Source organism: Lagenorhynchus albirostris, chromosome 4, assembly GCF_949774975.1.
Source record: "Lagenorhynchus albirostris chromosome 4, mLagAlb1.1, whole genome shotgun sequence".
In the NCBI taxonomy this organism is placed as follows: Eukaryota; Metazoa; Chordata; class Mammalia; order Artiodactyla; family Delphinidae; genus Lagenorhynchus; species Lagenorhynchus albirostris.
Window position 1 is genome coordinate 31,777,195 of NC_083098.1, and position 15,729 is coordinate 31,792,923.

The 15,729-nt window shown below is 34.0% G+C and overlaps 1 protein-coding gene across 7 annotated transcripts in view; it reads right to left on the reverse strand.

Moving 5' to 3' along the window:
• FBXW7 (F-box and WD repeat domain containing 7) overlaps positions 1-15,729 on the reverse strand; it is a 207,780-nt gene that overhangs the window by 14,989 nt on the left and 177,062 nt on the right. For 6 of the 7 annotated variants that reach the window (XM_060147787.1, XM_060147785.1, XM_060147782.1 and 3 more), the window contains 3 exons: positions 14,820-14,902; positions 11,692-11,833; positions 2,025-2,159 (listed from right to left, as the gene is read on the reverse strand). In XM_060147787.1, coding sequence (XP_060003770.1) covers positions 2,025-2,159; positions 11,692-11,833; positions 14,820-14,902 — 360 coding nt within the window. The remainder of the gene's footprint in view (positions 1-2,024; positions 2,160-11,691; positions 11,834-14,819; positions 14,903-15,729) is intronic. The other variant, XM_060147784.1, reaches the window with a different exon arrangement.

Genomic DNA, 15,729 nt, shown 5'->3' on the forward strand with positions numbered 1-15,729 from the left:
GTAATACTGTTTTAAATAATGATAGTACTTAGTCTCCAATAAGATGTTAGTTTCCTTCAGGACTTAGATCTATACCATTATTTCTCTACATATAAAATAAAGCATTTTTCAAAAAAGAAAACGTTTTTTCTAGCAGTTAAAACTAGATTCAATATCCTTTGATAAACCATAATGGAAAAGCATATGAAAAAGAATGTATATGTATGTATAACTGAGTCACTTTGCTGTATAGTAGTAATTAACTCAACACTGTAATTCAATATACAATACTATACTTATATACAATACTATACTTCAATAAAAAACAAATTTAAAAAGATGGGGGGACAGGTGCCATGCTAAGTCAGGCTCACTCATTCTATCTAGCAAAGCTTCTTTCCCCTCAGGCAATCTTCAAAGGAACACTTAATTCAAGAAAATCTTTACTGCCCTGGTTATGGATAATTTGTGCTTAATTTTTAGATTCTTAAGAATACTTTAATATTCTTCTGATTTCAAATCATGTTTTTTTGTGTTATGAAGCTTCTGTGGAAATCCAAATAAAGAAAAAACGAAACAAAACAAAAACCTCACAATCTTTAGACATAAGAGGATAAATTAGACTGAGAAAAAGTCTATATTTTAACAAAAATACTACCTTCTAAAATATGAAGGATATCAAGGAAAACTATGAAAAATATATCAAAGGAGAATAAATTCAGTTTCAGTCAAATACTTATAAAAGTGCTTCCTATTATTACCACCCTTCTGGAAGCAAAGAGAGAGAGCTTATGCCACTTTCATAAGCGAAATCTATCCAAAGAGTTCAGTTTTAGAATGAGCCATCAAGAATAAAGATTTTTTTTTCTGGGACAATGTCATTTTAAAAATCACTCCAAAGAAGCAACATCTCAGGAAAAAGATACTTTTTTCCACTTTGCTTTTTCCTGTAGTTATGCTTAATTTTATCCATTAACTATGATGAAACCATTTTATTAATATCCGTTGTGAAATTAGTATTGGGACTATCTTTAATGCCCTTAGGATATTTAGCATGGGTATCTGAAAAAAAAAATCAACTTCCTTTCTCTTCAAATTTGAAGTTTCAGGACCATTTGCATTTATATTTATATTAACATAAATGGTATTTTATATTGTCTTCTTAGCTGATCTATGTATGATTAGTGGCAATATAAAACTTTTGTGAAAATATAAATCATGGTAACATTGATTATTTAATGTTATCTTATTTCTGTTTGCTGACAAAAATGAAACTATGAAGGCTACAACATCAATAAAAGAACTACATCTAAACTATGCCTCATTTACATAGTCAAGAATGCACATGTGATCATAATCAATCTATGATAAAAAATCAAAGATGTTTTATTTTATATAAAGATATTAAAACAAATGGGCATAAATAATTCTAAAAGAAATACTATAAGAATGTAACTGGTATGGGAAATCTGTGATTGTGTGTGTGTGTGTGTGATGCGGCAGAAAGGGGAATGATTTATAGAAGATGATGTACATGTGAAATTCTATACACTTCAAAATAATTACATAATGTAAGTCACTGAGAACTACTATCCAATAGAATCATGAAACTATTAGTCTTGAAGGGACTTAGGATAAACAAAAAACAAAATAAGAAAAAAAATATTGCTGTTTTAATAAAATCAGAATTTAAAAAAATCTACTACTATAAATGAACATACCAAGACAACTAAAGGTTGGACTTCAAATAACCTAGGAAAAAATCTTGGTAAAGAAACAGTCAAATTAACGAAACTCAATAGCTTAGTCTCACATATGACTTATTCCAGTGATGGAAAGAAGACACTTAGTCTGTAAGTATAATTTAATCTGAAAATTATATTAAGTCACAGCACCTTATCATTTACAGCCCCCTGTAATACTAATTAAGAGTGTTAAACTGACAATACTGAATACCATAATTAGCATGACAATGTCTAAAGATGGTAGCTGTTGATTTATATTTTCAAATAGCACTAATGAAGAATATAATTGATAATCCTTACCTCTTTAGGGAGCAAGGAAATGAAGTCTCGCTGAAACTGGGGTTCTATCACTTGCATCATATGTTTTACTTGTGTTGGTTCACAACTATCAATAAGTTCATCTAAAGCAAGCAATTTCTCTGGTCCACTCCAGCTCTATCAAAGAGGAATTAGAAATTTTTATCTATTATTTTAATAAATGTCTCAAATTATAAACTCATAAAGGAAAATCCACATCCACACACAACATAAAAAGTGGCTGCTTACAGTAGAAGGCACTGAAGTGACAATCATTTAGTCTCATCAAGTTTATTAGCTACCTTTATTGTGTAAAAGTTTTTTTTAGGCTTGATAGACAGAAAAATATTTTTGCATTGTATTATTATAATTGTTATATGTTCGTCCATCCACCACCAAGATACTGGTTGAGAAACCAAAATTTTATTCAGAAACATCGGTTTGGGCCACTAAGTAAATGAATTTTGACAGATGATTTTCCTTTCTTCCCTTTCTTTCTAGTGGGCACCATAAAACTTGATGGTTTTAGTAAGGCACTCATCTGAGACTGGCAGTATCAACTAGAGAAAAATTAATAACTGGATAGACTGAACATCTGACAAGTGTCTTCTACAAATTAAAAGGGCTTTGATTTGCTATGTGAAAATAATTTCAAATAAAAAACAGCAAACAAGGGCTTCCCTGGTGGCGCAGTGGTTGAGAGTCCGCCTGCCGATGCAGGGGACACAGGTTCGTGCCCCGGTCCGGGAAGATCCCACATGCCGCGGAGCGGCTAGGCCCGTGAGCCATGGCCGCTGAGCCTGCACGTCCGGAGCCTGTGCTCCACAACGGGAGAGGCCCCAACAGTGAGAGGCCCGTGTACCGCAAAAAAAAAAAAAAAAAAAAAAGAAAGAAAGAAAACAACAGAAAATGGTAGCTCACTTAATAGTAAAATTAGAATATGAACAAAGGCTAAAAGAGGGTAAGAAATAAAGTATATGCTATGGAAAAACAAAAACAATTATACCTCAAAAATATGAGCTCCTTTAAACCATACTAAGGGGGTTGTTTCCCCAGTGTGGAACACCTGCACAGAAATGCCATGATTCTTAAAAGGAGAAACTAAAAAGCCACATGAATCATTTAAAATGTTAGGACCTCCCCTCACAAAAATCAAGTAAAACATTTAAATAACCTTGAAACACTTAGGTGAAAAAACATCCTTGAGCAAGCTGATATAGTACCTTTGTGAATTATTATGTCCACTTTGGAAGTGGGAGAAGAGAGAACAATAGGTGAGGTTTGGAGCTAGAAAGATCTGGATTTTGACATTCCCTTTCTTGCTCAAACTAGGAACGTGGATTTTGTAACATGTGAAATAGATAATAGTTGAAAACTGAGATACTGAGGATACTGGAAGCCGTATTCAGAATATCACTACTTTTTAAAGTATTTCTTAAAATATTTATCAGAATCTACAATGAAATCTCATCTCTTCTTTCCTATCATAAAGTGTAGACTACACTAATACTAGCAAACATTTCAGTAGTATTTCCACAGTACTACTATATATGTATATCTCACTTAATCATCAATAAAAACCCTGGAGAATATCCTCATTTTACCATCAAATATGAGGAAACAGAGGCTCTAATAAGCTGTGTCCTTTCTTTTTACTTTGACACATACATATACCCAGAACATTCTCCTTGAGTACTCACTGTGTATCCTTTTTGGTTAGGGTGAGGATTTATACATAGAAGTTAAAAATACTCATATACATGTATATGCACACACATGACCAATTAAAAGCAGTTAATTTGAAGTTTATTTCACTCCATTTCCCTCACATAGCTTAAAATCCTGGTTCAAAACTTAATACCTCTTTGACAAAACTCTTGCTGATCAATCGCCACTCATCCCTGACAGTACCAATACTATAAACTCTAAGTTACTGATTTATATTCCTCACAGGATTTGAGGTGGGTTTTTATAATATGCTGTTCCTCTCCATCTACATTATAAGAATTCATGGACACTAGTATAAAAACATGCCCATTCTGGGTGATGGATAACTATGCTGACTTGATTAAAATGCAGCTTTAATTAAGACACTTGATAGAATAATTTTAATGTAAACTTTTAAATCTCCTTTGCATATATGAACGCCAGCTTTACAGATATTTTTGGAAATATTTGGAAATATTTATGGTTAAATAAAGGTATGTGATCTTCTATGGTAAAAAGATAGTGAAACATCTTTTAACATATTACTATTTATATTACTAATTATAATTTATATTCTATATAATTTAATATATTACTATTCTATATAAATTACAACTATTATGAATATTTCTAATTAAAGGTTAATATACTATACAAGTTTCATGTTTTGTTTTTTTTTCAGTTAACGTATTATTACAGTGTTTAAAAAAGGAAGGAATAGAAAAACAGTATCAATACATGGTATATAACTGCTAACAGATGAAAAAATATCCTTTCCAGGATTTTAGGGGCTGGAGTATAGAACGAAAAAAGCCAGAACAGAAGATAAACAATTCAGACCTTAGGTAAATGTTAGAAACTGTGTCAGAAACTTCTATATATTTAAGGCAAAGTCCATGATGAAAATTATGCCCATAGAGCAAAATGCTTCTAAGACTTTAAACAATATTTTTATTCTGTTTTAAGATAATATTTAATAAGTTAAATAAAATTTAAATTATATTTCAATTTGAATTATACATATATTCAGCAGATGTTACTTTGTGACATTTTACTGAAAAGTATACAACTGACAAAGATTAGTAACAAGCTGTAATCTACAAAGTAAATGAGACTGTTTTCACCGACCATACATATTTGACAGTCCAATTACTTTAAGTCACATCTCTTAGATGGTTCCAGCAAAGGTCTGGACCATGTAGTCCCTAGTTTTTCTCTCTCCAGCCTGGATTTCTTTCCTGAACTCCAGACCTGTTTATAAAATTGCTTATTCAACATGTATTCTTGGGTATGTAATAGAAACTATATCCATGACCTTTCTCTTCAAATATGCATGTCCACAATCTTCCCTGTTTCAGTAAGATGTAACTCTTATTATATTAGTTTGTTCAGGCCCAAAGCTCTGGAGTCATCCCCAACTCTCTTACTTTCACCATCAGATAGTTCTGATCCATCAGTGAATTCTAAGACCTTAAAATTCAAAATATACCCAGAATCTGACTATTACTACATTGGTCTAAGCTACTATTGTCTCTCACCTGGGTTATTCCTATAACCTCTTACCCAGTCTCCCAGCTTCCCACCTTTGCCCTCCTAGTTCTGTTCTCCACAAAGCAGTCAGAGTGACCGTGCTAAAAGTCACTCACTCACTCTTCTGCTTGAAGCCCTCCAGTGGCTTCCCACTTCACTCCAAGCAAAAACCAAAGTTTTCAGGTTGGCCTACAAGGTTCTAATTTCCTATTCCTTTCCCTCGCTTACTCTACTTTAGCCATAGATACTCTTTCTGTGCCTCAAACACACCCAGCATGCTCTGCTTCAGAGCCTTTTCACTTGCTGATCCCTGGACTATTCTTTCCCTAGACACCCACGTGCTTTACTTCCCTACCTCCTTCTCTGAGACCTTCTCTGTGCAATTTTCTAAAACTGCAAACCAGTTTGAAATCCCCCAACCCCCTCCCTTTCCTGACTAGAGTTAAGTTCTCCAAAAAAGGGTTTTTGTCTGTTTTGTTAATTACTGTATCCCAGATCCAAATTAGGGCCTAGCACCTGACAGATACTCAGTAAATATTTGTTGAATAAATGAATGAATCCCCAAAGAGTCAGGAAATACTGCACCAATGCTATCTTAAAACTCTTTCTTGGGCTTCCCTGGTGGTGCAGTGGTTGAGAGTCCGCCTGCCGATGCAGGGGACACAGGTTCATGCCCCGGTCTGGGAAGATCCCACATGCCGCGGAGCGGCTGGGCCCGTGAGCCATGGCCGCTGAGCCTACGCGTCTGGAGCCTGTGCTCCGCAATGGGAGAGGCCACAACAGTGAGAGGCCCGCATACCGCAAAAGCAAAAAAAACCAAGAAAACCAAAAAAAAAACCCCTCTTTCTTGAGAAAGTTTCTAATCTATGTACCTGATGGTATCACTGGGACTTGCTTGCTTAGTCTGGTTCCGAGACTGGTTCCCAGTTTTGATACATACACGATTTAACAGCAAGGGAAGGATGTATTAACTTGAAAACCTTGCAGTTAATGACTATATTAAAATAAAAGAACATTTTATTATTATCGGTGTGGATTGTTGAACCCACACCAATCTTTAATGAGGACTGGAGGAAAGAATACCGAATTGGGGATCAGGAAACACAACTTTTGGAGAAGATAACTGCCACTAATCAGGTTACAATTTACCTCTGCAGGCTTTAGTTTCTTTATCTGAAAAAGTGCTGTAAATTCTGATAATTATTTTATTTCTGCTCTGAAAAGTAGTTCTTCTGGAAAAGAAAAAAGCACGTTCCTTTGGTCTTTCATGGTAAAGTTACTGGGAACACATTGAAAGGGATAGGAAAAACATTCCAAAATCAGAAAGAATCAAGATAAACAAAATTTAATTTGTGGACAAAATTGCAAATGCAAACTTGAAAATTCCCCATGGAAGCCGTATTTGATTTCAGGTAATCAGAGAATACCTGAAGGTAGTAGAGAAGAGTAGAAGGAGCACTGAGCCATAATCAGGGGCCAAGGTTTCACCAGTAAACTCACTGTGGAACTGCAGGGAAGCCCCTTAATGAGTCTGCGTCTCAGAGACCCCACCTGTATAATGAGGGGCTTGGCCATACCAGGGGTTCCCAAGTGCTGTCTGAGTGGTGCAAGAATCATGGAGTCCCCCAGCCCACCATCAAAGAGTCTGATTCAGTGGTCATGGTGGGGCTGAGGGCAGTTTATGCTTTAAATAACCAACTCATCCCGTATGGATGTGGATGATTCACAAACCAGCAGTGGTTATTAGTCTGGATGATCCTTGGTGGTATCTCATTCAGATATATATATTTTTATGACTTTAGGCAGTCTAGCACCTGCATTTCATGTGGTAAAGAACTCACTTCTCTAGTACCTCCAGAAGATGGTTACTTAGTCTGTTTGAACAGTTCCAGGAGTGGAGACTTACTAGCTCCCATTCTACTCTGGGTCAGTTCAAATTGTTAAGTTCAACTTACACCAAAATCTGACTCAAAGAATATGATTCAGGTTTTGTTTGCTGAAGAAACCAAGAATCAGTCTGATTCTACTTTTATACAAAAGTCTTTAAAACGTTAGACAGAAACAACATTTTTCCCTTAGTCTTCTCTGGCTAAATACATGACTTTCTTTAACTCTTCATCACCCAACAGGACTTCTTGATCATACTGTTTCAAATACAATGGCAAAGTATTACTGAATTCATTTTCTTTTGGTACCTTGCTGTTTTAACATGTCGTTGGCTAGCAAATAAAAGAGATCCAAATAAGTTAGAAAACATGTACAATTTCTAAGTGTTACCATAAAACTTGATTAAGTCCTTCAAAGGAATAGTTTTTACTCCACTTTTAATTTCAAAACACAGAAGTATTTTCTACTTTATCATTCAAAAAAATATTATGGAGTATAACAGGCATTTTCAAAGTACATTCATAATTTTAATACAATACAAATATGCTTTGATTAAAATAATGCTAATAATGTTAATCTGATGACATTTGCATGAAGCTAGTGTTAATAGCTTCTTTTAACACCTGAGAAAACTGAGGTTCACAAAGGCTATTTCTTAACCAAGAGAGGAAACTAACATTTATTGAGTTTCCACTGTATTTCCAAGAACAGCTTTAAGCACATTTACATGTTTTCTCCTTTTCGACAACTTTTTAGTGTTATATCTATTTTACAGAGGATAAGAACACAGGCAAAAGTAGTTACATAATATCAATGAAATTACCCAGTTATTAAGAGGGAAAGCCAGAATTTGTACTAAGAGCTTTTTCTTCTAAGTCAAAGTGCTTCTCATTATATCAGGATACCTCTGAATATCAATTTCAACATCAGAGAATGTCAATGTTATTGGTGCCTTTACCTAGTCTACTATTTGCAAGTGAAAAACTATATATTTACACTCAAATGACATAAACAAAATAAAAAAGTGACCAATCCTCTTCCCCCAAATTAACAATCTGAAAGCATCAACCTGGGGCTGCCAAAAAAAGCAGAATCAAGGGCAACTGAAAATTCAAACAGTACAAAATTTGTTGTTTTTTTTTTTAGTTTTGTTTTTAATTGGTACTTCTATTTTAGAGTGGCATTCTGTTTCAGTTTCCCTTTTCCTAAAATGGTGTATCATTTGTTCTCATTCAATTTATAAATTGAGTACAGAGTACTTTGTCAGAATAGATGGAGCTGGACCGAAACAATGCTGTACCACCATCTTAGGAAGAATAGCAGAACAGTAAGGGGACAAGCTCTCCCATTTTGCTTGTTATGCCACAGAAAAGTCATCATTAAATGCCCGCATAGCACATCTGTAGAAATCATGCCAGTTTAATTGTCCCTCAAGTATACCACGTAGGTCAACTCATGACTCCCCCACTTTACTATGAAATTATCTCTCTCTACAAGTTAAGCATTAAAGCATTGTAAGCCTTTAGGCAAAGGATTCATTTCTAGTTAGTTTGGCACCAGCCCTGAAAATTAAGGGCAGTGTACCACAATGGGGTCTTGGGTGTGTCAAGGTAGAAATGGTACTCAAAGGATTAAGGTCTTGATCTACCTGTCTAGCTGACCTTCTGTTGCTAGTAAACTTCTTTGCTACAGAATATGTATGTGAAAAAAAAATATAGTACTACACCTGCAGGGATAATTCTATGTTATTCCTATTAACTGAGAACAAGTTTTCTACTTCTCCTATGAAAAGTGATCAAATGGGCCTTTTTATAGGACAAAAGCTAGCCTAATATAGTTTATTGAATATCATTAATTCTAAAAAAACAAGTTTTTAAAATTACAATGAACATTTCTAAATTTGGGATGCATCTAATAATCTATGGTATCTCTGATTTGATGACATACAGTATGTGGTAACACGAGGACGTTTCATTAAGAAAAGCATGAGTGAGCTAATAAACAAGCCAACATTGTACAAAGGACTCCCTAAAACACCCTCACTGCAAAATAGAGCACAAATGCCCCCTACTATATATCAGTATTTGAGATAGTTCTCGTAAAACTATATTTTATATATCAGTATTTGAGATAGTTCTCTTAAAACTGGTAAAAAAAAAAAACCCTAAATGGCTAGCAAAGAATATTCTGGGCCTCTGAAACATTGAAAAAAAATAGGTCCATACCACATACAAAATAAATCGCAGTCTAGACTACCTTCTGATAAGAAATAAAGCTTTGCATATAAAATAAACATTTTGGAGGCTGTCTACAATGATGATAAAACTATTACTAATAGTGTAATTTTCCATCATGTTGGTACTTTCCTATAAAAATGATATGAAATCAGCCTCTGCATACTCTCAAGTGCTGTGCTGCTCACACTACATGTGCGTGTAAGCATGACAATCCACACCCATATTCCTGTCTCCTTGGCTTAATCAGAGATGATGCAAGTCTTTAAAGCATTTTTTTTAGGCTTTGTAAGTGTCTGAGTGCTATTTTCACCTCTAATTGGCGGGATACATCTCTTTTTAAAAGGATGTGACAGGGGCTTCCCTGGTGGTGCAGTGGTTGAGAGTCCGCCTGCCGATGCAGGGGACACGGGTTCGTGCCCCGGTCCGGGAAGATCCCACATGCCGCGGAGCGGCTGGGCCCGTTAGCCACGGCCGCTGAGCCTGCGCGTCTGGAGCCTGTGCTCCGCAACAGGAAAGGCCACAACAGTGAGAGGCCCGCGTACAGCAAAAAAAAAAAAAAAAAAAAAAAAAGGATGTGACAAATAATTTAGAATTCTGAGGGCATGTGTAGGAAAAAATTAAAATAAAATTTAAAAATCATGAACCTAAGATAAAAGAACTCAGATGAGGGGAGGGAATGATCCTTAAGAAAAGGTAAGTTTAATTAACAAATGACTGTGAAAATAAAACACAAAATCTTTGTAACTGTAGTGGTTCATAACATTATTGTAACAGTGAAGTATAACTTTTATGCCTCGAAGCCATAGATTCTCAACCTCAGCAATTGATATTTTGGGCTGGATAACTTTGTGTTGGGGGAGGCTGTTCCTTACACTGGCTCCACCCATCAGATGCCAGCAGTGTCCTACCCCCGACCCAGACAGTTGTAAGAACTAAAAATGTTTCAACCAAGGGAAAATTTGCCCCCTGTCGAGACGTGCTGCTCTAACCTTTCAGTTATCAACCGAAAAAAGAAGTTATCCTAATTTCTCTGAAATCACCTGAAGGGTAGAAAACAATTTTAAAAATCCATTTTAAATAAACATTGCTTCAAGTGAGTTTTCCAGCTCCAGAAGAAAAAAACTGGGACATTTACTTAGTTATTGCCCAGGTATTTAAAATATTGGGATTTATATAAATGGACACCATAAAATATGAAATATCATATAAAATCTATGCAATATCTTCTATTTCAACCATTATTCCTCTATGGATTCATAAAATACCATCAATAAAGTAGCCAGAGGTAAGGAAATATATTCATTTTACATTAGTACAGTGGCTAGTATCAGAGATACCTTCACTTTACATACTTTATATTATTCACTATTTACAAGGAATAATTAACCAAGTGTTTAATTGATGCCAACTACTTTGCTAAATACTTGACTTCTGTTATCTCACTAGAAGAAAAGATAAATCAATTAATATCACTATCATGAGCTATAAAATTCATAAGATTCAAGGTTTGGTTGTAGCTGAACTTCCCGGTAAAATTCCCAAAACTTTAAATGCTAGTAAAATATAGTAATCAGAATTTTGAGCACAGTAAGCCACACACAAGCATGGCACTGATGGAAAGAAGCTGCATCAACTCTTGGAGGCTACAAGGGTAACAGTGATGGATAAGTTACCACTAGTGACTAATAGGCAGAGTTCTTAGAATGCTTAACTTCCAAACAGTGCAGTTTAGAAAACAAGTACATTCAGTAATACCAGAAACCCAAACATAAAGGAGAAAAAGAAAGGTCTTATTATCTAAAAAGCAATAAACAATGCAAATGCACACTTACACAAAACAAGCACTGGACTCTCTTGATTAATATACCTAAAAATTAAAGTGAGTTCCCTTATTTTTAATAACATTTTTAATTGAGATATACTTCACAAACATAAAATTCACCATTTAAGTGTACACTTCAATAGTTCCCAGCACACCCATCTTGCTGTGCAACCATCACCACTATCCAATTCCAGAAAACTTCCATCACTCCCAAAAGAAGCCCCATACCTATCGGCAGTTAGTCCCAACCTGCCCTCCTAACATCACCTCAATCACTAATCTCCTTTCTGTCTCTATGGATTTTCCTGTTCTGGATATTTCATATAATCATACATTATGTGGCCTTTTGTGTCTGGCTTCTTTTACTTAGCATAAGGTTTTCAAGGTTCATCCATGGTGTAGCATGTTCCTTTTCATGGCTGAATAATCCCTTATTTTTTGCAGCAAATAAGTGAAGCATTTCAAGTACTGTGTTTAGACATGTCACCTGAAACATTTTCAGCCACTCCTGGAGGCCTGTAGGTGGTTGGACAGATGTAATTCGGCGTCGTTGTTGCCCTTGGCCATTGGCTGCTCTCAGGTCTCCAAAAGTTGTCGGTGTTGCTGAACATGGTACGAGGCCAGCGGTACTACAAGAAAATACAAGAGTGGAGACAAAGACAGATATTTATTAAGAATAATGGGCTCTAGTTTAATAAGAATGGGATGACATGGCATATTTCAAACATCAATCAAACTATTATTTTTATTTGCTTGTTCCCAGAGAGCAAGGATGCACAAAACCTTTTCTGCTATTGTAGAGTAAGCTTCCTCCCTCCTACATAACCACCTGTTTTTATCCCGGCACAGCTAATTGCAACCAAATGACAGAATCTCTATGGCAAAACTGTAAGTTGTTGGTAACATACAAATAATGTTAAAATATTTGCTTAGAAGATTCAGGTTCCACTTGCCTATGTCTGGTCTTCAGCATCATAATTAAACAAAAGTTTAAATTTCTTTCACAAAAAGGGGTGTGAGATTATTAATGCTTTAAAAAAATCATATGTAGCAGTAGTCTGTTCAATGTTTTAGACATTTCACTAGTCACATTATTCCTTAAGTTTGCCCCAGATGCCTTCTAAGTTATTTATAATATTTGTCTATTCCTCTCTAATTTCTATTGCTATGATTAAGCTTAGTCTAAATAATATTTAACAGGAATAAGCCTTGATTAGAAATGTGTTTACTCAAACAGGTAGGTAGGTAGAACTTATTTTATTATATGCAAAATTAAATACTGTAAAATGAGATCATTTTGGCTAAATACTTTTAGCCAATAATTTAAATTTTGAGACAGTTAAAAAAAAAAAACACCACAAACCTGAAATTCAATTAATTCTGCCACTAGTAAAATAAGAGATGATCTATCTCTAAAATTGTTCAACTCTCCTAAAAATGCCTAATAGCAGAAAAAGTAGTTAGAACTATGTTATTAGTATATTAAACTTTGCTTTCTAATTTCAATGCCTAATTAAATTAGTTAAACTCGAGGTAAGTACTGAACATCTCTATCTTAGAGACACGTGGAAAAAAAGGAGCAGAAAGATTCAGGTAACAAAACCGTGTTTGTAAAATAATCTTCATTTTATTGAGCTATGACAGTAAAGTGTTTTAAATCCAAAGAACGTATAAATTATATCCTAACAGTTAACTATCAAGCTCTGAAAAATTACTAATGAAACAACTCCAATTCTTTTTTATCCAGCATATCTCATTATTTGCTTAAAAATGCATCTCAGTCACCAGATAATACAGAAAAATCTTCATATCTACCACCTTTAAATCTTTTAGCATTATACATCTAAGATGGTCTCTAACATTCAACAACTAAATCTATTTTTCTTTTATCAAATTTCAAAGGTAAGCTCTATTTTCTTCTCTGAAATGAAATAGGATGTGATTATAACTTAAATTTTCTAACAAAAATGATGAAAAATCATAGTTTCATCTTATTATTAGAAAATCTTTCAACAAAATTAAAGAACATCAAAAATACACTGATCAAGTCTCCAAAAAGACACGGCAATCAATATGCTGTCTGGTTTGCTTTAGTAAGACTATGTGTTAAAAGGCTAAAAATAAAACTTTCACCTTTGCAGGTACTTTCTCAATAAAAAAGTCGGCAACTAAAGAAAAATTTTACTAAAATGTGTTCTGTGGTAAAAATTCAGCAGTCATTTATAAACTGCCTTAAAAACAACTGAACCATTTAATACTTTTGCCCTGGCATTAGCCATATTAATTGAAGACCAAAATTATATGGTTAACTGAAATCTATACATTAAAAAAAACAGCACATTTTAAACATTAAACTCAACTATCTCATCCAAGAAACAGTTTATCAAGATTAGAAGAAACAAAACAAAAATGAAGTGAATAGTTTCACTTGTCTATCACTCCACACCCTCTGGCGGAAGTGCCAAAACACAGTGAAATTTTCAAAAGGCAAAGCCTACATAAGAGGGAGGAAGGGAACAATTAACATGGGATCATCACACAAAAAGCATTTCCTGAGTAACCAAGAAATAGCTTTATTTTTCTCTTTTGTATCATTTTTGTATATAAAACTACTCTAATTATTATGATTTCTAAGTTTCACCAAAGAGCATCTGAAAGAAATATTTTCCACAACTGAATGAAGTAAAAGTATAAACTGGTTCCCTGGAAAAAAGAGATGCAATCTGTAACAATGTTCAATCACATAAACTTATGTCTGAGCAATGTTAATTTTATTGTATCTTAAAGAGTAAAAATAAATCTAAATCAAAATATTGAGGGGAAAAAAAAGAAATGTCACCATAATGAAGTTCTTATGGTTTCTATAACTTTCAATCAGTTATTTGAAGAAGTGACAATTATGCAAAAAAGACCCCCCATAAAACCCTTAAGATGCTTTTGTCATTTAAATTTTAAAATACCACATTCCAAATGACATCCAAAGCCATTTTTAATTAGCTGGGTAATAGATATTGTGCTTAAGTTAGCCTAATTAGCGTGAGAGTGGGAAAAGTTTTATACTGATGCAAAATCCAAAAATGATGGAATGGTGCAGGAAACAAGAGTACAGTTGTATTTAGTTGTTAAGGAAACTATTCTACTGGTGTGGAAATGTATGTGTTAAAAACATAAGACTTACGAAGCAAATAAAGGGAGTTTCTAACATAGTAATCTCATGAAATAAGATTCAGTTAGTAATTGTGTGGTCTATTTCACTGCTAACAAATGTATCTTCAGTTATGCATATATAACTATCCACCCTAGAACAGCTGTTGCTATAGTAACAAGATACATTTGCTCATATCCATATTTTACGATTTACTTTTTAGAATTCCTTAAAAATTATGATTTAAAAATTTTGTAGATAAGAGAACTTCTGCTTGTGTCTTACTTCAATGTATTAGTAATATAAAGCCACAGTGGCAGTCATTCTTCTCCTTATTTAAAATGTATGTTTCTCAACTTTCAGTGATCTCAAAATGTGTTAAAACAGTCAACAGCATTAGTGACAGAATCATCAACTCTTTAAAGAAACATGAGAATCATGAGAGAATGAATTATTATACTTAATATTACCTTGTATATTCTGAGACTTTGCATGGTTTCTTTCCCAAAGAAAAAGAGCGGACCTCAGAACCATGGTCCAACTTTCTTTTCATCTATAAGGTAAAACAAATGAGATATGTTTAAAAAAAATCACCTGTCCAACTATCAAATCTTAATGTTAGCATCAGTAATACTGAAAAAATTCTTAAGTTTTCAAATGCCCTCAATGTTAATTAGGCATAGTTAATTAATATAGAAAATAAATGTTTCATACTTTCTTCTATTAGTTCTACTTTGTTTTACTCTTTACAAGACTGGAAAGGTGAATTTTCCCCCCTAATATTTGTCCAGAAGAACAGTGTATGGTGATTTAAAAATTGATATCCATCGTATATATTCCTTGAGAGTACTATACCTTTCACATTTTCTCGTTTAAGAACCAACACAGAGGAACATGTCATGTTAACCCACACAGAAAAGAACCATATTTAATATACTGTTCTTAGTGATTTACATTTTCCTTTAAAAACGTATTTTAAGAAAGATAAACAACAAATTCAAAATTTCAAAATCAGAATGGAAGTAATAGTCACTGAATTTAAAACATATTATTATAAAAGGGTAAGGAAAATAATGTAAATAAAATGCTCTTGAAAAGTAATTATGATAAGGCATAAAGCAATGAATATGGGCAATGAAGACAGTACAAATAAGTAAGTCCATAATAAGAGGGAAATCTGGAGATGGTATAATAACGGTAGGAAAAAAGCCATCAATTGATATTTCACACAGAATACATAGCTCTACTGACAGATACTCACTCAGGACAAAATATTCTAACTTGAAAACCAACAAGAAAAACAGAAAGATTTAACAAGAATGAGTTATGCATCTTTGTAAGGTATACCCGACATCTGTAGTTTTAAAGTATTTTATTATG